The sequence below is a fragment of the Urocampus carinirostris genome, chromosome 5 (assembly GCF_059441175.1).
Source record: "Urocampus carinirostris isolate Australia breed hairy pipefish chromosome 5, RoL_Ucar_1.0, whole genome shotgun sequence".
NCBI lineage: Eukaryota > Metazoa > Chordata > Actinopteri > Syngnathiformes > Syngnathidae > Urocampus > Urocampus carinirostris.
Window position 1 is genome coordinate 11357475 of NC_142353.1, and position 25338 is coordinate 11382812.

Genomic DNA, 25338 nt, shown 5'->3' on the forward strand with positions numbered 1-25338 from the left:
CTGTTTCTGGCCACTGCCTGAAGATAACTGGGAAGGGTTCCAGCACCCCGCGACCCTACTGAGGATAATCTGTGCAGATTATTGATGGATGGATGGACGTACTGGAGTTAGCATGTGCTAGTTAATCAATTGACAGGTTTCCGTCTCCTGAAAATCAAGACATTCATAGTATAATGCTGATTAAACAGCACACATAATATATCAAAATTGAGATTGGTGACATTTAAAAGAAATTATTGTAAATTCGTATTGGAACTAGCACAGAAGCCATTATTATTATTAACGCAGGGGTTACATTTAGAAAACAAACACTGATAGGTGAAATCTGTGAAGTTGAAAGCATTACTATTATTTTTTTTGACTATTTGAGACACCTTGTGATTAAGGGCTATACAAATAAACTTGACTTGGCTATTATACAATACAATGTTCTATTTACAGGCTCTAGCATTTGTTTTACAAACAAAAGTACTGTTTAAGTGTGTTGTATTATCTTTTTATTTTTATATTTTACAAATATCTACTGTAATATGAAATGATAACTTTAATCATAAATAAGGACAGATTGATGAAAGTCTGAAGTAGCAAGACTGAGAAGTAAAAGGCGTCATAGTGAGGATTCCCAGTACTGACAGTATTTCTAATCAAAGTAACTGAAGAAAAAAATTTTGATTTCTAATTTTAATCTTTAAAACAGATTTTCCTGATCGAAGCAAAGATGAATTATCTAAAACTTTAATAACACTTGACTGCATCGAAGGCGTTTGCGTGCTCTTCCCCTAAATAACCCGTGAAGAAGAAATTGAACATCCGGGTCTTTTTGTAGCCGAGCAAGAGACCGCACGGAAAGCTTCGACAATAATCTTTTTTTTTTAATTGTTTTTCAACAAAAATAAACAAATATGGGGAAGCGACAGCACCAAAAAGATAAAATGTAAGCTTAAACTCGTTTGAATATACAACAGTTAACACAATAAATAAATTCAAACCTATCGATGTTTTTAGCATCCGTGGCTAATGCTAACGAGCTAACCATAGACGTTCCTTTTAAATTGAGCTGATTTTGACATACTTGAGAGCCATTTATTTGTCTTGCTTCGATTTAAAGACGTTTTCTTCCCACCACGCAGGTACATTACGTCTACAGAGTACACAAACTTCTATGGGGGCAAGCGGGCAGGTAAATGTGTTTGAATTTTGATCACTTTTAAATAAAAATCATTGTCATTGATTACAACGTAATGTACGTTTTTTACGAGATCAGACGTGGCACACCTGGATCATAAATAATAACTCATAAAACCAGATGATAAAAGCCTATCCTCACTGTAAAATGTGGAACTGGAGTCGTCCAATTTCGATGTTACAATATATCCCATGTTGTAACAATGACAATAAAGGCATATTCTATTCTATTCTATTAGGATGGATGGAGTTAAAATGTAGTGCTTGTACACTAGCTTTTTAAGATGACTCAGACAACCAAGGTCACCCAGACAGTTTAAAACCATCCATCTTTTAGAGGGCATAAGTATGACGGCATCTTTATATCTAAGTGATGTTATTGTTAATCACTTTGCTGTGTTTCATAAGAAATCCCACAGACCAACTTCAGACGGCTTCCATTTGACCACTGCAGGTGCCTCATCTCAATTACCTTTGTTTTATGTGCACACCTAAAATGAAAACCATGACCCTTTTTCTTCTTTTCAGCTTGTCCCTTCAGCCGTTTTCTTATCCCGTGTGCACCCGAGATGGTGTCGTCTATGACTTACTGTGAGTATTGGTACATTTACATGCAGGCAACAATCCTATTGGAAACTGAATATTGCAAGTATTCTGATAATGTAAACTCATGTAAACACTTGATATAATCTGATTACGGTATGAGTCTCACAGAAAGTACTCTGATTGCAATGGGTGGGCTCATCCTTTTATATTTTTGATAACTTGTGTATATGTGCGCATTTGAGATATCTGAATGCTCGGTTAACCTCATCTGGGATATTTTCATGCCAAAAAGCACTGTTGGACTTGTTTTACAGAGATGAATGATACACACAAACTCGGATTTACTCGCTAAAAAAGCCTAATCTGTATTTGTTGATTTTTTTTTATGGGAGATTACAATTTATTTTTTGCCTCCATGGAACCATTGCTACAGTTGATATACAAGATATAGTGGATGCCACAGTTGTATCCATCTCTATATACTGCAAGTCTTTTTTTGGCTAACAACTTACAAGCACATATTGTAGACGCACGAGATGCGGAGATGTAGATCAGGGCTGCTACAATGCACTGATAAAATTGCTTAAAATCGATTATTAAATGCGTGGACAATGCATTTCCTCATCGTTGCGTTGAGTTGTGCAATTCGTTCGCCACTTAGCAAGTAAATCCAATGGAGTTGTTGGGAGATGCTTGTAATAGGCCTTTGGCAGACGGCGCCTTATACCGTTTTTATAAAAACAGTATCTTACGTATTCGCAGGTGTAGCTTACCATCCATCCATTATCTGCACCGTTTATCCTCAGTAGGGTCGCGGGGGTGCTGGAGCTCATCCCAGCTATCTTCGGGCAGTGGGCAGGGGACACCCTGAACTGGTTGCCAGCCAATCGCAGGGCACGCAGGGACAGACAACTTGCTCGCTTATCGGCCAATTTACCTGAAATGCATGTTTTTGGAATGTGGGAGTGCCCGGAGGAAACTCACGCAAGCACGTGGAGAACATACAAACTCCGCACAGGAAGTCCGGATTTGAACCCATGACCTCAGAACTGTGCCGCACACGTTCTAACCACTGCTCCGCCGTGCTGCTGGTGTAGCGTATGTATTTTTGTTTATTGGTAAGCTATCTGACAATTGGATTTTTAAAAATTGTTTTATATTACAGAATATTCTGTTGTTTTTTTGCACTATTCTTCTATCCATCCAATTTATATTTGAATGCAAAGAAGAAAATTAAAATGTGTTTTTTACCCTCTTGTGTTGGTTTTCCGGTGACACCCCCATGGTTAATTTGTTAGTCTTCTTTAACCATGAACATACTGTTTTTTTAATATTTTGTTGCAGTCTCTGGGCTTTTCTATCCCAGTTCTTTCCTCAATTTCACATAATGTGAAAACCTCGAAATAATTTATATAAATAAAGAAAAGGTTCTTTTGTTACATGACTATAACTTGCACATCTGCTATATCATATACATATATATATATATATATATATATATATATATATATATATGATTTCATTTTAATGTTATTTACTGTGATAACATCTAAAGTGTTAGGCTCAGTTTCGACCCATATATAATTACTTCAGGAACAAGGCTAACAATCCCTTTTTGTTCTGCTAAAGAACCTCAAAACAAATATAAAAGTCAATCCACAAAATATTAATATTTGCATGACCAAACAAAAAACAGCCAAGAAGGACCAAGATTGATTACTTGTTCACCAAAAATCCACAAAATTAATAAAAATCTGTTTGTGCAACAAATATGTGTTAAGATCCTTGTGTGGCAAAAAAAGCTATGCTTTTTGTAATATCCGAGATATTACTTGCAGTTTATGCACAATATGTCCAGTGCACATACGATTTTAGTTTTGGCTGTAGCTAGTCTTTTATAATCTTGTTTTTTTTTATAACAAGGTCAAAATGATCCTAACAATATAAATGTATTAATTTTAATTAGAGCATCGGTTGGGACTCTAACACAAGAGGGTTTGAGTCCGATTAATCGAATAAATAATCTACCGATTCATCAATTTAAAAAATAATTTTAGTTGCAGCCCTTAAATTGAGCTTCACTTGATAAACGCTAATTGTATCAGCTAGGGCTAATCAATATAATCGATGACATTAATTCAAAAAAATAATCGATCGATGATGAAAATAATCGTTAATTGCAGCCCTTATGTAGATCACTTTTGGAACAAGCAAGCACAGTCTCTTTCGGATTATTGCCTGCATGTTATCATAGACGGTGTTTAAAAATTGTCTCAATGAGATTTTGACATGTCACTTTAGGAGCATCATTCCATGGATCAAGAAGTATGGAACAAATCCCATTTCTGGGGAGGTAACATTAAATAAAATGCATGAACAATTAGCCCCTAGCTCTCATATATGCATTGGTCCACTTGATAATAATTTGAAGGGTTCATTTATTGCGTCATATTTTACAATATTTTTGTGTAATCTTTCTTTACAGAAACTTGAAGCCAAGTCACTGGTCAAGCTCAACTTTGCCAAGAACAATGAAGGTGATCATGGTATCATTTTGACATATACCAAACCAAAAGAATTTATTTTATTTTTTTTAAATGTTGCGACTCCATATTAAAGAATTAATGACACAATTGTTTTCTTGCATTTCCTCCAGGCAAATATCACTGTCCCGTTCTGTACTCCGTCTTTACAAACAATTCTCACATCGTTGCTAACAAGGTCACTGGCAATGTTTTCTGCAATGAGGTTAGTCAAAACACTCAAAATATTAAAAATATTCCCTATTCAAAAAATGTAGTAGAGCTCCATATTCAAATGTAATAAGAAAAAAGTAGACATAAATTATCAAGATGCTAACTGAGATGCTATTTTTTTTGTGTATTTGCAGGCTGTGGAGCAGCTTAACATCAAGACCAAGAACTTCAAAGATCTGCTGACTGATGAAGAGTTTACCAGAAAGGACATCATCACACTTCAGGTTGATTTTTGTTGACGTGCATTATTTGAAATGATCCTCCTAAATAAATGTGATCCTTTATTTAAGGATCCAACAAACCTGGACAAGTTCAACGTTTCCAACTTTTTTCACGTGCAAAATGACCTTAAAGTGCTTGATCCTGGTCAGACCTTAATCAGAGCTTTTGTTTTTCTATGTGTTTTCCAAAAGTGATAATAACAGTGTTTGTTGTGATCCAGATGAGGAGAAGGCCAAGCAGGACCCCGCCTACCATCTGAAGACCACCAACTTAGAGACCAGGGAAACCCTGGCTGAGCTTTACAAGGACTACAAAGGGGACCAGCTGTTGGCTGCCACCATGAAAGAGCCGGAGACCAAGAAGACGGACAAGCTCAACACTGTGAGTAAATGTAGGCGAAAATTACAGTAGACCCCTTGGATACGGCGTGCGCCGCTTTACGACATCAACAAAAAAAGATTTTGCGTGGTTTGAAACTTCCAAATTAAAACTCTGCGGCCTTCATCATGCAGAACTGCAAATTACAACTCAAATGCCTGTCTGCTATTGGTTGACGTCATAGGAAATAACGGTCTGCTATTGCTTTACGTCATCGAATCACAAAAGTACAAATATGCTATTAGCTGAACCACCTTCCACAATGCCTATCTCTTAATCTAGTTCAGTACATTGTAAAGAACATTGAGTTAGTGTGATACTGAAGTGTTAATTTTTTACTATATTTATTAGCTATGGGTCCCAAGGCATGCAGGGATGCCTAAGTGAGCAGCAAAAACATGACAATGAAAGTGAAACTTGTAATGATCAAGAAATACGAAGATGGCTCGCGCATCGTTGACACCGGTATGAAGTATAGCTGGAACCAACCAAATTGACGATTGGGACATTATTAAGAAAAAATAAAAGGCAAATAAATCTATATAACAGTCCTTGCAAGTTGAGGTTTTTTAATTCGGTTTCAACTTGAATTTTCTGCCTATCCACCCGCTAACTACACTGTACCAATTCAAGTCGGGTCACTCCAAAGGTAGATACAAGTTCATTTTTTTCTTTACATGTACTGTATATTTATCAAATATATTTTTTAATTTAATCGTATATCACACCTAAGTAGCACTTACTATATACAGTGGTACCTCGGTCCTCAACCATAATGCGTTCATGGTTGTTGGTTGAGTACTGAATTTTTTTTTCCCACAGGAAACAACGGTAAGTATTTTAATCCGTTCCACCCATAAAAAAATACCTAAAATATTAAGAAAACGTGTATTAAAACAACATTAAAGGCCATACATGTGTACATAATATATTATAAACATAAAATAGAAGAAATATAAACTAGTATCGGTTACATACCTTTGAACAGTGATGTGATGGCATACAGGAATGGGTGTGGGAAGGTTACTTGCTTGGGACACATGTCCAAAAGCAACGCAAGAGCACAAACTAGGATATTGATAACTTCGAAAATGACGTACCCCTTCACTCATTGACGGTCCGGATAGAAGTGGCGATAAAGCTAGGCTAACTCGCGCCGCCTAGTTGTTACGCGCCAAATCTCATTCGATTCGACTATTTCCGGCTATTTTGACTCTGCTATTTCCGGTTGGGCACCAAATTCCGTCTCGAGCAACGAAACATTATTTTGTCCACATTTTGTGGTCGAACACCGATTTGGTTGAGCAGTGAGGCAGTTGAGGACCGGGGTACCACTGTACTATTCTTTTATTTAAATGTGTTTATCCGGAGTACCTTAGGTTTAGAGGTAATTATTTAAGTTTCTATACCCCGCCAGACAATAATTTACCTTTGCGATCTCCACCTAAGAAAAGATTAATGTCGTATCCTAGAGTCAACTGAACTTGGCTGCTTACTCAAAGACTGTGAAATACATGGCGTCCACGAGAGGGAGACAAACACTCGCACTAAATAAAGCTAAGCGCAACTAAATATTATCCAATGAATGTGTCTTTAAAAACAAGATGCCAAGAAAATATCCTTGTCCTGAATATGTCTGTCCTGATTTTGAGCTAATTTTTACACAACAAAAAAAGTATTTAACTTCAACATTAAAAATAAATAACACATCTTTTTTAAGCCTTTCTACAGGTACATTTTTAATCCAGATAAATATGCAGTATCTCATGGATCAGTTCAAAGACCTTTTAATCTGATTGCCACCGTGTCTGGTGTGAGTAAGAGCAACTAAATAAAACATAGGTCAAACAGCGTACAAGCGTTTTGTCTACACGAAAACTAGAGCAAGGATCTAGTTATGGACAAATTATGACTTTGACAGTGTTTTAAAATGTGGAATCATCTCCCCAGGGTAAGACAATTACATGATGTTCCTTGACTCGTCACATGTATTTTGGTTGACCTCAAAACGTTCATCGAAACATAATGGTGATCATTCAGAGGAGAAAATCAATTTTTAACATTGTTTTTGTCTCCTTCAGGCCCACTATTCAACTGGCAGGGTCGCCGCATCCTTCACATCCACGGCCATGACACCAGCCACCACAAATGAAGCAGGTAAAATAAACACGACAATAATCGGGAAAAGAAATGTGAAGATAACTAAACAAGCATATCTGATTTTAAATCCTTTAGTGTTCCTTTAAAATTCACATAAAATCCTAATCTAAAACTCACCCAAAGTCATTTGACAGCTATTCTTGAACCGTTTGTAGAATATGGACAGTTTTGAAAGGTAAGACTTTGAAGTTTTGTCATAAACTGAAATAAATAGTGCAAATGCCTCTAATATTAAGTAATCTAAGATGGAACACACAGAAATAGGGTTTTTATCCTCTTCAAACTTTTTGTTGTTGATTTTTTTTTGTTTTTTTTGTTTTTTGCAATCACATGCCTGCAAAAGAGTGTAGCATGGGTATCTTAGCTGGAAAACAGCTGGGACAATAACATGAAGCCTTACCTGGTCCCATGGAATATTTGATCACAATCTGAAAAACTAAACATTGTATTTACACATCTTAAGGTAGATTTAGGCGTTTCCAAAAGTGGCCATTTGGAGTTGACCAGTTTAGAACTCTAAAACCTTTGCAAATGTGAATTATATTTTGGCCAATTTTTGGACATTTTGAAAGAGTCTTAAATGATTGACTTCTCTTTCCAAAAGTCAATCATTGACTGTGCCCACTTGCATGTGATAATCAACCATAAAAATGGTTCACGGGTGCATTTACGCATGTTTGTTTTCGGCTCCGATTTTAAAACACCCCGTAAAATTTCATAAGATTATTTTTGGAATTTTATTGGCCAACCAATATGTCATTCAACATTTTAAGCGGTCACTAATTGGCTAAAGATTTTTCAAGCTAAAGTTGTCATGTCAGTTATCTCGATACAGGCATTCCTATGCTATGGCAGTCTAAGGATCGTGGAAAAAAAAGCTTGCAATTGGCCAAGAGGGGTGTCAATCAAAAGGTCAGAGGCTAATGACCATATTCAAAAACATCTGACGAGTCCGGACATTTTTAAAGGGCAATTATGGAGCCAGACTGACTAATTACAACAAGGATCGTCAAACAATGCTGGAATGATCTGAGGCGGATTTGTTTTCATCTGTCGGCTGTATCGTGTGTTTTGGAATAAATATTTTACACTGTTGGATTCACCAGACTCGCATGTTTGTGAAGAATCGTTTCATGAGTGGAATATTAGAGTTATTCCGGCTTTATTGTTTTCGGTTATCTTGTTTCAGACTGATCGTAATGTTTTTGTGATTAGTATAATTTGAAATGGTCATCAAGAGTTTAAGCTTTCCAATCATAAGTTGCGTGACTTTTTAGTGACTGGTGAAGACATGTCTTTGTTTATCAACAGTCAGAACGTTAAGAAGTAATGGGTTATTTTTGTTTAATAGATGCCATAGCAGATGACACGGTGCGCTACAGTTACGTCAAGAAGAAAGGTTACGTCCGCCTGCACACCAATAAAGGGGACCTCAACGTTGAGTTGCATTGTGACAAGGTATGGCTCTTATTTGATAAAATTATCATTTCAAATGAAAAAAAATAATCAGACATTGCTCTTAATTTAAGTATAATTTTTTTAATTCTAAGAAAAGTAAAATAACACTTTAAAAAATGATGTTTTTTTTTTTAAATTAGCCACATCCTTTATCATGAAAATATGAATGAATGACGCTTTATTTCGAACAAAAACAAAATTACAAGTGACAAAAAAACAACCATTTTATCGTAACATGTCCGAAAACGAATAGGAAGAAGCATATGCCTATTTATCCCACCCCCCAAATTCCTTAATAATTGTCTTAGATTGATCTCTTGTGTATTTACATGAAACACACGCCTCATGAATATACATATTTACATAGGTTCTGTGGATGCAAAGACTTCATTGTCATAACTGTTACTATTTTTACCATCATAATTATCATCGCTGTCTCCATACTTTTTCAGTATACTATATGTTGGGAATTTCTTGGGGAAATAGTTCTTTGAACAAGGACAAAAATGATCCGCCTTATCAAAAATTTTCCCTTATCTATGTAACACTTTCATTTTTTTACAAAAGGTTTTCAACTTTAGGAAAAATAATCTTTAAAAAACTTACAAAAAAACTCCAATGAGCCAGACTCTCAATTATAAAAGTATGCATGTAAACGAGGAAAAAATTATTTGCCATATCTGTCATTGTCCTTACTCTAATTATAATTTCAATTATTTTATAAAATATGATTAAAATCTTAGAAGATATATCCTTTATAAATAAGCAAAAAATTATTTTTATATTGACCGCATTTTTAATCATAAAAATGAGACTTCGAAAGAGAAACATTATTCGCCCTATCAGACTTCATTCTTAATCTGTTTAAAATCTTTTTACAAAAAGTGTTAAAATATAAAAACTATAACCTTTAAAAACATTTTTTCCATCATTGGCCACATTTGTGATCATAAAATATTACTTTAAATGAGGAAAAAAAAAAGATTAAGTACAAAGTCTAATGCGACATGTCTTTTTGTTTTATTTTTTAATCCTCAAAGATCAGTAAAAAAAAATTTGAATATTGGTAACATTTTTAACCATAAAAACATAATTTCAAATGAGAAAATAAAGTATCTGCCATAACAGACATTTTGTTTGATTTTACAAAAAAAAACATTGAAATATATGAACTAATGCTTAAAAATTAGCCAAAAAATATCAGCTATTTTTGTATTTTTCTAATTTTCCTTCAAAGATATAACATTGGCAAACAAGCCTGAGTAGAGCGCCAGTGCCATCTTTTTTGGGGGGTATATATTATTTTTTTATTAGCTGTATCAGACATTGTGCTCAATCCGAGTACAATTTTAATCATTTTACAACCATTTTAGCCAGCCAATCAGAAGATAAGACTTGAAAGCGCTGGCTTCCTCCCCTTCCTGCCCTCCCAGGAGTGCTCTATTTGCGTCCTGCTGTTTAGGAATTAATGAGCGCTGCTTGCATGTCGCATAAGCTCTCCATCACACAAATCCTCAGCTCACCTTCCTCTGCAAACCCCACCTCACTAAAAGGACCTGACGGCCCCCATCGGGGGTAGCAAAACATGACAGACGTTAGCGTGGAAAGTGCTTAATCAAGTAGGGACAAAATAGAATCCGAGGGGTCAGTCTGGGTGATGAAACCAGACGACTGCAGCCTGTTACATGTCGGTTCAGGCGAATAACGAGTATTTTTGCATATTTTTCTAAAAATTGGATTTTGACACAGTGTGTTGGAATTCTTTATTGAAAAAAAAACCCCAACAAAATACAAATGTTGTCAAACGAGCTTTGACACCCGTGGAATTAAAGGTGAGACGAGTGACGTCAATGGAGATTGTTTTTTAAGGAAGTTAGCGTTAGACAAACATAATTAACCATGTTGACAAGATAAGAGGAAATTGAATGATATTGTCTAGACCAGTGTTTTTCAACCAGTGTGCCGGGGCACACTAATGTGCCGTGACAACTTGTCTAGTGTGCGCCAAGAAATTGCCCAATTTTGTCTTAGCAAAAAAGCATGTCACTGTTCAGTGTCTTTGATTTCTTCTAGTCATTAATCGGAGTCACTATAACAGTCCTCTATATCAGTAGCTGGCTACAGATTGCTATATTTTCATTCATTTTATCTACTAATCATATTATAACAAGCTAGTGCCAGGAAATATATTTAAATACCTTTAGTTGACACTCAAACTAAGGAGAGAGGATGTCAAAGGATTTTGAACTTGCAAGAAGTACAGGAAGACGGGCCTTTAAATAAAGAAGTCCAACCTGCTCTAAAGGCCTTCCACTGAGCCCTTTCTTTTTTCAAACACCTAAGTTTGGACAGAAAAAAAGAAACAATTATTCATCAAATAATGTAAAAACCTTGTCTGCCCATCAGTCTTTATCTGGCCAGATGAACAAAAAGTTAAGAAAAAAACTACTACAAATAAATAAATGTTTTTGTTTTGGTGCTGCCTCTTTCATAAAAGACAACATAATGTCTTGCATCGTGTATATTCTATGGATCGATCGATATGGTGGTTTCAGGGCCATTACCAATACCAATTATTAGTATTAAAGAGGAGGTTGATAACCGGTATTTGGAGCAGATATTCATTTGCTGTAAAAGCTTCAAATTGGCGTAAGAAAATATTGATAATGCAAAAAGAAACAAAGAATTTATATTATAAATTGAAAAAAATATATTTACTGTAAAATATTTGAAAGAGCTATCAAACAAATTAGAATTTCAAAACAACCAACATGACTAATCTTTTACTTAAGCCAAAAACTAACAGTGCAGGAAATAAAGTTGGGCTTAGCAGTAACTTATATGAAGTTACATTAAAACTAAACATTTTTTTTTGCAATAAATAAAAATGTCGCTACAACCAACACGACTTAAATTGACATGAAACAAAGAGTGCATCGAAATTTCAACGGAGCTTGTGAATTGAAGTGTTGGCTTAACAATGGAGAGAGGTAGAAAGAGGCAAGGCTGTATCTGGGCCTGAATGATCGGCACGTTGAAAAATAAAAATGTAGACACCGATATCCATCTAATTTCCAAATATCTATGTCGATAATCGGCCTGCCCAATTATCGTTCGCCCTCTCGTATATTATACCAATGCAAAAGTCATTTTAAATATTTAAATTACTCCCCTTTTTTTCTAATTGTTTCTTTCTCTACCCACATGTTAGCCACTTGGCTGCAGGCTATAATTTCTTTGACGGTGCAGTTTTCTGAACTTGCAATATTTATTTAACATTAATTTATCAAATGCCATGCAAAGAAACACGTTTGCATTTTGAGTTTTTAATTAGTACTATCAAATTTAGTAGTAGCTGTAGTTCTGACGGTTGTAACCCAATTTTAATAAAATGGTCTAAAACATTTATAAAATAAAATATAACCTGTACATATAAATGCGTGCTTGTATTTTTTTATTCATAAATACATATTAGAAAAATAGGATGCCTTTTCCTTACGAGTTGTTAAGCTGATTTAAGTCATGTTGGCAGTATTGACATTTATATTCATTTATTGTAAAAAATAATCATGGACCTATTTAAGTTTTTATGTACCTTTTATACGAGTTGCTGCTAAACCTAATTTTATTTCCTGCACTGTTAGTTTTTGGTTTAAGTGTAAGATTATTCATGTTAGTTGTGTTGAAGGCAGCCAGGGGACGTAATGGTGAGTTACGCCGGCTTTAAAGTTTTCGGGTTTTGTTTCAAACTGATTGTTATGTTTCTGTGATGAGTATATTTTTTCATAGCCTGAATCCCAAGAGTTCAAGCTTTTCAATGATATGTGGCATGGCATATTTAAGTCACTGGTGAGATTGTACTGGCACGTATTTTTTTTATCAAAAGTCTGGCAGCCCACCGAGTGGCCGTCGGAACGTTAATGGGTTAAGTTACCGTAAATATCTCATGTTTCAATGTGGGCGCACGGAGCTTATAGTCAGGTTTATGTATCTACAAGTTTTTTTTTTTTTTTATGTACTGTGAGCGGCTTATAACCAGGTGCGCTCTATTGTTGGAATTTTACAGCATCTTATTTTTAATTGACATTTTAGTGTTTCACGGAGGAAGGCCACTTGTCGGGACACACTATGGCTTGCTGCCAAGTTATGAGGGGGGAGGGAAACTCTAAAGGGCCACCTCACATGTACAAACTGATTACGAATGATTCAATTAATATGTACTTTGTGCTTCCTCAGATTCCCAAAGCAAGCGAGAACTTCATCGGACTGTGTAAAAAAGGCTACTATGATGGTACCGTCTTCCACAGGTCCATTCGCAATTTTATGGTAAGGAATTAAAGCCACCTTGTTTTGGTGAGTGAGCCAATCACATTATAATGAAGCGGTGATCATCTATTTCAAAATAAAGTGGGGATTTTATTTAAATGTAATTAATATAATTAGTTTTGCTTTGAAGTTGTATCTTTTTTACATGTTTTATTGATTGACTAGTTTAATTTAAAAATAGAGGGGGAAAACGTGTATTATTAAAACTAAAGCTATTTAAGATGATTCAAAAACACTTTTTTTAGTTCTGTGAATTATTAGTGAGTTGTTTTATCTGAAACCCTCAAGAATCTCAAAATATTATGTTAAAGTGTTTTTTGTGTCATCCCAAAAAAATCACATTTTCTTATTTTATGGGAAAAAAATTACCAATTTACTTTAATAACCAGCTCAGTAGCCTAGATGGTAAGGCGCCCGCTTTGAGACTGGGAGGTCGGTGGTTCGCGCCCCGCCCGAGTCATTCCTAAGACTTAAAAAGTGGTCGGCGGCGCCCTCTGTTGGCTGCGGCTGCATCGGCTCGCGACAACGGGTCAGGTGCAATCGACATTTCGTTCTGTGTACATTGTTACACAGAATGACAATACAAGGAAATTATTATTATTATTATTATAATAGCATGAAAACACTTCCATGCAAAAAAAAAAATGATTTTTGGAAATTTTAAAGAAAAGTTTTTTTTTAAATGGGGTCAAATAAATAGGTTAATAATATTTTAAGTAAAACAATTTTTCAACTAAGGGCTATACAAATACATTTGACTTGACTTATTAATTTTTTTACACATTTATTTTAATTATAATTTTTTTTAACTAAAAAAACAAAAATGGCACAATGGTAGACTCGTAGAAGTGACTTGTTTACCGTTTTACTATGAAATGTAAAAAATACAGCAAAAATAAGAAAACATGTCTCCATAAGAAAAACAGCATGATTTGAAGTGTAGATGACCTTTTCCTCCATCAAGTTTTTTTTTATTTCCAACCCCATTTTCATAAAAAAATTTTTATTTTATGTATTATTATTTTATTTTATTCTGAGAAATGTAAAATATATTTCATCACATGATAAAGGAAATATTCATAAACGAAAATAATACAAACCTATACAAAAATGAATTACCCTTATTACCCTCCTGAGCCACCATGACCACAAATACAAATATTTGATTGACACTGCCAATTCAGACACCATGTACATTTTAGCTTTAAAAAAAACATCCGATGCCAGGAATTATTTTTTTAACACTTTTGATGGACTTGGTGCCTCGATGTTTTTCAATTAAAAAAAGAGTGCTTTGGGAAACGCTGGATTATAAAAAATGAGTTGCTCAGTTTGATTGATTTTTTTTTCCTTTAATTTAACTCAAGAAATGAAAAAGGGAAACATTATTATCAAATTATTCTTAAAGCGAAAAAACTTATTTTTCACCAAGGCAATAATTCAGATAACAGTTGCAATGCAGAAAACAAACGAGCAATTTACAATTGGGTCACAACACTCATAAGTCGGCAGGACAGACGAGTTCTTTGTTGCTTCAAAGCTCAAAAAAAGGTATTTTGATAATGCTGAAAAACTTTCATTTTTTAAATGTTCTTCCCTTTTTCAGATTCAAGGAGGCGACCCGACCGGCACGGGAACAGGTACCATCTCACTCTTTCTTCCCCTTGCATAACGCCTCCTTTGTCTTCAATTATTCATGCCTCTTTTTTGAGAGTGTGTAAACACGGAGAGGCCACATCGGCTAATTTTACCCCGGTGGAGGAAAAAAAAAAGGAGAAAAAAGAAGCTCTCAAGGCGCCTGACGCAAAAGGAAGGGGGGGGCAAGGGTGTGCCTCTTTTTTTAAATTGAAAGGGCGACCAGTTTCAAAAAGTCAAACCAGTCCTTGATTGTAGATGCTTACAAAATGACAGATTTATGACAAGCGGAGTTCCAGATCCTCACCTAGAAACGACACTCAAACACAGAAAATGAAAGTGTTCTTAACCGTTGCCAGATGCTTAGCAAGTAGCAATTTATGGGCTTTTCCAATCATTTCTAACGTCATCCTTTGGACACGGGAGTAATTCCCGACGGTTAACGTTAATTCAAATGTTACCGTACTTTAAAGTCGAGCACGTTTATTTGCAGACCATAAAAGTAGGTTTTTACGTGTTTTTGTTCACTGAGCAGAGAAGGGAGCGGCCAGGGGGGACTGCTGCAGCAGCACATTGAGCACAGGAACCGTTCGAGACAGATTGCAATTCGGAGGACAAAAAGGAAATTAGAAAAAAATAGAGTCAAACCAGGAAAAGGATTTTTATTAACAAAATGTTCCAGAGAAATTAACCAGTATGGGGCTTAGTCAGCAGAGTTTTAGCTTATCATTCGGCTATGTTCTGCAAGTCCCACTCTACTTAGCAGCATCAAACTATCCCAAATGAGGGTAATAGGGCGTGCACAGTAATGTCAAGTTATGTTTATTTGTTTAGCCCTGAATCACAAGGAGTCTCAAAGGGCTGCACGGACTACAGATTATTGCAAACTACAGACTGTTATTACACCATCCCCTGATCTGAAACCTACATGAGGGCAAGGAAAAACTAAACCGATTCCTTGTTTATAGTACATGTGTACAGTGTTTCCCATACCATTGAAAGTCTCTGGTGGTACAACATGGATCATTTGGTCCCCGCCAGGGTCTCAAACTTGTATAAAAAAATATTGGGGTTAATTGGTTGTTTAATCTAAGTGTTTTTGTTCGCTGAGTTGAGGAGGGAAGGGTTGGGGGTTGGGTTGAGCACAGGAACGGTCCAAGAGCGATTGCAATACAGAGGGCAAAAAGGAAAGGAAAATTTAAAAAAGGAGTCAAAACAAAAAAATGATCCTCATTTGGACCTACCGTAAATTCCGGACTATAGAGCGCACCTGATTATAAGCCGCACCCACCACATTTTAAGAGGAAAACCGATTTTGTACATACACAAGCCGCACCTGTATATAAGCCACATGCGCCCACATTTAAACATGTAACACAGACACAAAATTAACCCAAACCCGACTTCGTCCCGCGATTGAAACTAAATGTCCTTCATTAAAGTCCACAGTCCAAAAATCACAGCCGGCAAAATGAACGGCAAATGACACCGGTGCTTAAGGTTTGATGCAGACCTGCAGAGTCCACGTCCCGTTGAAAGTAATCCAAGAAAAAAAGTGTATATTTCCAAAGGTAAGGGTGGGAAAAATATATCAGATGAACACATTTACTCACGCAACTCCTTTTTCTTTAACCAACTTTTTACCCCCTCTTCTTTCCTTGTCTGTCCCTCACCTTTAGCGGTCCCCACTTAAACTCGGCACCCCGCGTTTGTTCCGCCCCTCATTTTTCGTTCATCCGTGCAAAACATATCAGAATAAGTTTCTAAAATAAATACAAATAAATACATTACAAAAATATACAGTTGCAAATACATATTATACATGGGTTACACATATTTACAAAGAAAGACGGTACACCGAGGGAGTTTTCTAAGCTTTAATAATAATAATATAGCTTTGACAGGGCAGTTAATGGTAGCACCACTTTCTCCTCAAGCGGCCGTTAGAAAAATTACATAAATTGGCCGCATCACTGAATAAGCCCCAGGGTTGAAAGTTAGGGAAAAAAGTAGCGGCTTATAGTCCGGAATTTACGGTATTTTAATTATATTAATGGCTCCAAAACATTGCACACTGTCTGTCAGAAGAATTTGAATCAGTCACTTAAAGCTTAGCTCTTTGTGTTCCTTAATGGCATTATTCAATGAGACAAATGATATTTTTGTTTAAGTTACACATTACACTTTATATTTATCCGTGTTTTTCAGAGGTTCTGTGTTTTTTCAGTCATCATTGGTTGAAAGTTAAATTGTAAATAGTTAAAAGTTATTGTAATTAAAATGTTCTTAACTTTTAAAGTTACTTAGTATAAAAAAAGTTTACATTCGTTTATGCGGGGCATGCTCCCTGACCCCCTTAGACTCTCAACCCACTGGGGTCTCACAAAATTCTACGGGAAACACTGCAATGACAGGATAAAAGTTTGTTACGAATGGGGAATTTTAAAAAAAACATTGACAAGCATATGTCATGAGAGAAAAGGACCTCCCACCGAGGTTGTTTTTTCTCCTTTCTAACACGTGAAGGTGAAATGTCACCCGGTCCGATCAATTATGTACAAATGTCATCCGTCTTGTTAGTTGTCCACTGCAAAGTGTACATTTTCATTCATACTCGCTTGAATTCAATCGGGATTCTCGGAATGAAACAAAAACAGAATCCTACATCTTTGTTTACGTTCCAGGTGGAGAATCCTTCTGGGGCAAGCCTTTCAAAGACGAGTTCCGACCCAACCTTTCCCACACGGGCCGCGGCATTCTAAGCATGGCTAATTCAGGCCCCAACACTAACAAGTCCCAATTGTAAGTGAACACAAACTGGATTGACCAATATGGGTTTTTCAGGGCCGATAGCAATTATTAGTATTAAGAGGAAGCCGATAACAGATATTTGGAGACGATATTCATTTTCTGTAAAATTGGCGTTAGAAATTTTTAATAGTGCAAAAAGAAACAAAGAATAGTTGTTATAAATTTAAATATAACTTTATTAGCTCTCTGAAACCTTTTACAATAAATAAACTATAATTTCAACACAACTGACATGACTAATCTTTCACTTAAACCAAAAACTAAAATTAGGCAGCAACTCCTATAAAAGAAATAAAACAAAAAGTGCAAAAAGCAATGAAAATTTCAACGAAGATCTCGAAATAAAAAGTGTGGAACCATCAAGAACTAATGTTAAGGTAAGAGCTAATCACTTCCACTTTTAGCTTGCTTTTAATGCTCTCAATCACAAATGCACACGCTTGATTGACGAACTAATGTTATGATAAGAGCTAATATATCAGTCTCCACCTCAACATGCTTCCCTTAAACAAGTTATCTACAATTTTTACGCTATCGCTTAATCACACACACACACATGCTTTTCTACCACGTCACGGAGTTTTCAATTTATTTTTATCAGAGGCTTGATTCACATTCAGGAATGTCGGGACTCATGAGTTAGCAGAGCTGTCACTGTTTTACAGTCCGCAGTGTGTGGAGTGCAGAAAATTTTGCCCCAGTGGCTCCACCCCTGATAGCTTATCCAATCAGAAGGTGCAAGTCTGGTATCGGGTAGGAGCAATGTTCCCTCTAATTTTCCTCGGGTCTGAGCGTTCACACAAAGTCGGTGAGCAGCGCTTGAAACAACAGTGAGCAACCATAATCCCAAGTGTGGCAAGATAATTAATTATCAAACATGTCCAAAACTTGACATCAGTTACATTTTGCCGAGTTTCCGGCAATGCAAAATTATTTTCCTCTTTTGAATGAATTGACTCGTGTACTATTGCAAAGGTTGTACGGCCTACAAACGTTGTTTGTTCTTACAATTCTTTCACAAGATATCATTTCTTTTTCCTGATATATTTTGTCGCATAATATTAACATTTTTGGGGGCTTATTTAGTCGGTTGTAAGATACAGAACTGTACTTAATCACATTTTGTAGTGGAAGTCCAATGTTGGCAAGAACATTCACTTGATATAATTGGAAATTATTTGAATGCAACACAAACTTTTTCTATTTTTTCCGTGTTTTTTTCTACTTTTTAAAAAAATCCTTTAAAAAAAATCTCATTGTGTTTATTTTTTCCGAGCTTTTGCTTTTTTCTTTTTGTTCTCTATTTACTTTTTTTCCTACATTTCTTTTTCTTTTTTCTGGCTTTTTTTCTAAAATTTTCCTTCTTTTTTTCTCTTCCTTTTGTTTCTTTTTTTCTCAGCTTTTCACTACTTTTTCATTTTGGTATTTTTTTCTTTTTTGTTCTATTCCCCCCTTCCTTTAAGTCATGTTGTGCATAATTTTACATAATATTTGAACATGTTGGGATTAAAGAAGCAAAAACAACCTAAAGAGCCGTTTAGGACCCAAAGGAGCCAGTTCCTTTTAGTGAGCCGAGCCGAAGAAGCCGGTTCTCGACAAACTGTACTAACTTTACTCAACTTTACTCGACTTCAAAAGCCGCATTTAATAATAATAATAATAATAATAATAATTTCCTTTGTATTGTCATTCTTTGTAACAATGTACACAGAACGAAATGTCGATACACCTGACCCGTTGTAGCGAGCAGATGCAGCCGCAGCCAACAGAGGGCGCCGCCATTTTTACCAATGTTATAAGTCTTAGGTATGACTCGGCCGAGGCGCGAACCAGCGACCTCCCAGTCTCAAAGCGGGCGCCTTACCATCTAGGCTACTGAGCTGGTAGGACACAACGTCAGGGGAACCCATGTATTTTTACCTACGTGCACTGTAACTTTGACTTAATTCGCTTCTTAATTAGTCATTTTGAGCCCTCATTTTTGTGCGCTGGCTAGATTTTCTTGTGCGCTGAGAGTGTGCGAGCAGTGCGCAATTGCGCACGCGCGCAGCTTAGAGGGAACACTGGGTAGGAGTAGGAGCGACGGAGAGAAAGGCTCCGCTGCCTCTGAGCCTTAACAACTCCCTGTTGGATAGATAAGAATGCTGATACCGATATTCGTCAAATTCCTAAATATCAATGTAGATAATCGTCTCGCCTAATGATCGGATGACCGCTACCACAAAAGTCAATATTTTTACAATAATTCATATTTTTTCTCGAGATATAGATTTCAAATATCTAGGATAACATAGGTAGCATTTATTTATTTCCCTCAGCTTCATCACATTCCGTTCCTGCGCCTACCTGGACAGGAAGCACACCGTCTTTGGAAGGTAAATGTGTCTACTTTTTCCTTGTCTTGCCACTTGTCTTGCCTGCTTTATATGGCTCACCGCTAGTCTCGATTGTTAGTTAGCTGCTATTGCTTTGTCTTTGATTGTCACTCAGCTTCCACAGCTTCCATGCTAGCAAATGTCCCAGAGTCCTGCGATTCAGGAATCTGCTTCCTTCTTACCAACATTTTCTTTTCAAGCCACTCATGTTAGAATATTGTCTGCAGACTTTTGCTCGTCGCTCGCCACTTGACTGCTGGTCATTGTTGGCCATGAATGTTAGCTGCTTCTGCTTTGTCCTTCAGTCTTACTCACCTTCTACAGCTGAAGTCTGCATGTGATGGTTGCAGAGTCCAATTATATAGGCGTCTTTCACTTTTTTCCACTGTTTCCTTCTCTAGACAATCACGCTAGCCACGTGGCTGCAGGCTGTTGTCTGCTACTAGCCACTATTGTCAATATCTCCTGCTTTGTCCTTCAGTGTCACCTGCCTTCCATTGCTGAGTTCCATTCATTGATCTTTTTTCTACTCTTTCCTTCTTTAGCCACTCATGTAAAATGTAGACTATGGCTTGCCACTGTTGTTAATGTTGGTGGCTTCTTCTCCATCCTTCTGTGTCACTCGCCTTCCATGATTGAGCCCTGCATGTGATTGTCGCAGAGTTCAATCATTTAAGGGTCTTCCACTTTTTTCCCCAATTTCATTTCCCTAGCCACTCATGTTAGCCACTTTCTGCAGGCTTGCCGTTAGCAGCTTTAGAAATTTGCTAAGTGGTATACTTTAGGCTTTCGTAGTGTATTTTCTTTCAATGCACACGCTTGAGCTCCATTTTAATTTACAAGAAACTCTACTGTCCTTTTAAGCGTTCGGAGCACTTGTCTAAAAAGACACAGGAAAGTGATTGAGGGTCATTCAAACTTTTTATCTACAGAGTTGTTGGAGGGTTTGAAACATTAACAGCTATGGAGAATGTGGAAAGTGACACCAAAACGGACAAACCAAAGGTAAAAATCAAAACTTTGTCAGAAAGAGTAATAATATCATCTCACTAAGCATTTTTTTTTCCAACAGTCCGAGATCAAGATCATAAGCGCGACCGTGTTCGTGGACCCGTACGAAGAAGCCGACGCGGAGGTTGTCCCCGTTTGTCACAGCAGGATTCATGCAAAGGCTATAAAACTGAATATGTATTTTTTTTTTTCAATTTTGTCTTTTAGATCGCAGCCCAGCGCGAAAAAGAGCAAAAGAAAAAGGAGGATGAAGAGCAGCAGGCTAGCGCCACTCTGAATAAAGAGAAAGAAGCTCAAGCACCCAAAGCCTTCAAGAAAGGCGTGGGGAAATACATCAACCCGACTTCCGCGTAAGCAAAGCAGTTTGGATTTTTTCAGGATACGACATGAATCCGTTGTGAGGTGGGGATTGCAAAGTGAAAATGCCATAAGAAGCCTATGCTAAAAGCCCCAAACCCCTCCTACCTCAGGTAAAACATTATAAAAACAAGATAGTATATACAATGGGACCTCGCTACTTCGCGGTTCCACGTTCGCGAGTTCAGAGCTTCGCGGGTCAAAATAATAATAATAATAAAATAAAATATTTTCTATTTATTTATTTTTAATTTAATTAATTTATTTTTTAAGCATTTTTGAAGGGGCGTCGCTACTTCGCAGATTTTCACTTTTCGCGGGTGGTTTTGGTCCCCATTAACCGGGTCTAAAAAAATAATAATAATAAAATAAAATAATTTTTAAAAAATGTAAGCATTTTTGAAGGGGCGTCGCTACTTCGCGGATTTTCACTTTTCGCGGGTGGTTTTGGTCCCCATTAACCGCGATGACCGAGGGATTACTGTAGTAAGTGCTCCTTATGTGTAATGTTCGTGCATGTGGATTTCCCCTTAACAATCCAATTTGCCTAAAATCCCAATCCAAGACTAACCCAAAGTAAATATAATGCTGTGTTTGACCCGTTTTGAGAATTTTAATGGTTTTAGTCTCTTTTAAAAGATAACACTCTGAAGTTTTGTCCAAAACTGAAATAATCAAGGCGCAGGTGCTACTACCTGAGAATACTCTGAGATGGAACACAAAGAAATAGAAGGTTTTTATTCTCGCCTGAATTTTCTTTTGCAATCAAATGCCTGCAGAAGAATGTAGCATTGTCATTTTAGCTGGAAAATAGCATGAAGCCTTACCTGGTCCCAGGTCATATGTAATCACAATCTGTAAAACTAAACATTGTGTTTTACACAGTTTCTAAAGGTATTTCAAAGTGTTTCCAAAAGTGGCCATTTGGAGACGACCAGTTTACAGCTCTGAAACCTCTGCAACCGTGTATTTTACTTGGCCAATTTTTTTGACATTGTGAAAGAGTTGTAATTTCATGACATCTCTTTCTAGAAGTCAATCACTTATTGTGCGTACTCGCATGTGATAACTGCGTTTAAAAATGGATTCCGAGTTCATTTTAGACTCCAAATTGAATACACATCGTAAATATGAATATATTTATGTTGGGAATTTCACTGAAGCCAAAATTATGATCGTGTCAATCATCATTTGGCTTCAAAAATTTTCAGCAAAGAGTGACCAAATCAAAGTAGGTCATGTCAGTTTTTTTAATACAGGTATTTATATGTTATCGGAGGCTGACTGTGAAAAAAGGCTTCCAAGTGGTTGAGATTGATGTCAATCAAAGGGTGTTTTATTTTCCTCATTCTTACAAATGGTCCTGATCGTTGACTACAGCCATATACCTCGGGAATTCATCTGCTTTCTTCACATTTCTTAATAATTGCAAGCTATGTTTCCATGGTTAGCATGTTTTTGCTTCTCCCTTAGGCATCAGTGCAAGTAATGAATAAATACCATACAAAAAATACAGTATGAAATTGCCGCCTTGCAAAATCTTCACGAAGCACACACAAATCTCATCAGAATGAAAAGAATACATTGTTGGAGGGAGTTTAGGCAATAGCATATCAGCATCTTCATGATGCAGAGGAGCATTTTATATGACGTTGACCAATACCAAATCTTAGTGACTTAACTCATACATGAAAACGGAAAAGTTATAATTGTACTCATTTAGTGATAGAGGTCCACCGATCATTGACTGGGCTGATTATTGCTAGGCCAATTATCGCTCGGCTGATTATTGGGCAGGGCGATTATCGGCACCAATATTTTAGAATTTGACGGATATAGGTATGGGCATTTTCATTCATTTGATGGGCCGATTAATAAGTCTCAGATGCAGCCGAGGCTCTCTACTTCGCTCCTACTCTTCCCCTCCTCTCTCTTCGCTATTCACAAGTGGTGAACTTTTCTGTTCGAATCCGTGAAGCGTGTGGCAAGTATTTTAGATGAGTGCTTCTGAACCGCAAGTTGAGGTGTTTGTTGAAGACGTAAGGGATGAGTAACGTTTGAATCCCTTTCTCCTTAATCCTTGCTACCCATCCCACGCTTTGATTGGATCATGTATTTATTTTATTGTAAAAAAGATTAAAAAATCACGGAGCTCTTTGTTTATAAATACCTTTTACGAGTTGCTGCTAAGCCTAATTTTATTTCCTACACAGTTATTTTTTGGTTTAGGTGAAAGATTAGTCATGTTAGTTGCGTTGAAATTCTAATTCATTTATTGTAAAAAGTTTCATAGAGCTATTAAAGTTTTATTTGCAATTATAACAAATTCTTTTTGCATTATTAAAAATGTCTAACACCAATTTTTAAGCTGTGACAGCAAATGAATATCTACTCCAAATATCGGTTATCGGCCTGTTCCTAATACTAATATCAACCGGTATGGGCCCTTAAAACCCCATATTGCTTGATCCCTAGGTTTTGAGCATGAAAAATAATTTGATATTTTATGGTAGGGAAAACGCTGCAAAGAGGGGCTTAACAAACATTTTATTCCACACTGTGAAGTGAAGATATCGCAAGGCGGGGTTGCCGTATCCTGGGGTCCACTCTAAAGTTTACATGGCATGAACGCATGGATCTACTTCAATTGTAACCAAACTGTACAACGAAGCAGAGAAAAAAAAAATCCAAAATTTGAGTAACTATATGAATGTCATCTACCTCCAGGAAACGTCCAACCTCAGAAGAAGAAAGTGGACCTTCCACGAGCAGCGCCCCCAAGAAACCGAAAGGAAAGAGCACCTTTGGTGATTTCAGCTCCTGGTAGCATGTTCTTCAAATAAATAATATTTTTATTTTTTTATGGCCACTCTGCATCTTATTTTCAACATCCCAAATGGCATCGAGCGGCTCTTTAGAACTTGAAAGAAATCTTGTGATTTGGTGGAGAATATTCATAAGGTTGGAACACCATTTTGTCATTGAAATGTTCCATGGTCATACATTGCTTTTAAAAGAGGCCGACATGAATAAATGAGAGCATTGGGAAACCTGAATCCAAAGCAAGAAAACGGTCATGCAAGCAATGCGTATTCTATGCTTTGTCAGCAGAAATAATGGTGCTGTTTGATGTCATTTCTGTAGGTCTTAAACATAATTAGTTGACTAGTTTATCAAGGCCGATACCAAATATTAGTATAAGGTGGATGCCGATAATTATTTGCTGTAAAAGTGTAAAAATTGGTGCAAGTTTTTTTTTAAAAAAGGAAACAAGTTTGAATAAAACTAAACTAAAGCTCTTCAAACTCTTCACAGTAAATCAATTAGAATTTCAACACAGGTAGCATGGCTAATATTTCGCTTAAACCAAAAACTAACAGTGCAAAATAGAGATAAGCTTAGCACCAACTTAAAGGTACATACAAACTTAAATAGCTCCTGTTTTTTAAAATTAAAAAAAACAAAAATACTTTGACAAACAGAAAAATGAATATTTTGACTGAATTGAAAATTTAAACAAAACTCAAAATTTTAACATTCTGAAGAACAGAAAGTAATTTTGAAAAAACTGACAAAATATTTCAAAATCAAGAAAGATAATTTGGAATAACTGATTATAAAAAATAAATTAAAAATAAAACATTTTTATTCAATGAAAGCGAATTATTTTGCAAAATGACAAAAAAAATTTAAAACCAGAAAAAAATAGATTAGAAAATGGAATAACAAATATATGAAAAATATAAAATATTTTCCATAAAAAAGCAGAACCATATTTTGAAAAACTGAATTAAAAAAAATCAGTAAAAAAAAAAAAAAAAGGGAAATTCTGTGGGCAGCACGGCGGCGGTGCAGTGGTTAGTGCGTGTGCGACATAGTTCTGAGGTCGCGAGATCAAACCTCCTGTGTGTCGTATTCTAAAAATGTAAAGAAAAATGTTTAGAAAAATATTTTAAAAACCAGAAAAGATATATGAAAAAATAAAAAGGGTTTTCAATCAAAAAACGGAAAAATAATTTCTAAAAACTGGTACTTTTCCCCCCAAAATTTGTATACACAATATTCAATTAAAATCTCTATAGCAATTTGTCAAATAACAAAGGCCTAAAAAAAATATT

General features: G+C 36.1%; 1 protein-coding gene across 1 annotated transcript; it reads left to right on the plus strand.

Moving 5' to 3' along the window:
* Positions 1-790: 790 nt before the first annotated feature.
* On the plus strand, positions 791-24089 carry ppil2 (peptidylprolyl isomerase (cyclophilin)-like 2). The gene is made up of 20 exons (XM_088335710.1): positions 791-934; positions 1131-1180; positions 1594-1639; positions 1714-1776; positions 4033-4084; positions 4217-4268; positions 4388-4479; positions 4622-4711; positions 4778-4853; positions 4930-5090; positions 7169-7244; positions 8599-8705; positions 12942-13031; positions 14638-14671; positions 17351-17468; positions 19796-19852; positions 20785-20857; positions 20925-20987; positions 21071-21213; positions 23948-24089. The coding sequence occupies exons 1-20, from the start codon at positions 903-905 to the stop codon at positions 24045-24047; spliced, it is 1575 nt and encodes a 524-aa protein (XP_088191836.1). The 5' UTR covers positions 791-902; the 3' UTR covers positions 24048-24089.
* The last annotated feature ends 1249 nt before the right edge of the window (positions 24090-25338 follow it).

Excerpts from the sequence above, each read along its gene's own strand:
- ppil2 (XM_088335710.1), top strand. The coding sequence starts at position 903 with ATGGGGAAGCGACAGCACCAAAAAGATAAAAT. Across the intron at positions 17,469-19,795 it reads AACACTAACAAGTCCCAATT|CTTCATCACATTCCGTTCCT; the intron begins GTAAGTGAACAC and ends TATTTCCCTCAG. Across the intron at positions 21,214-23,947 it reads TACATCAACCCGACTTCCGC|GAAACGTCCAACCTCAGAAG; the intron begins GTAAGCAAAGCA and ends ATCTACCTCCAG.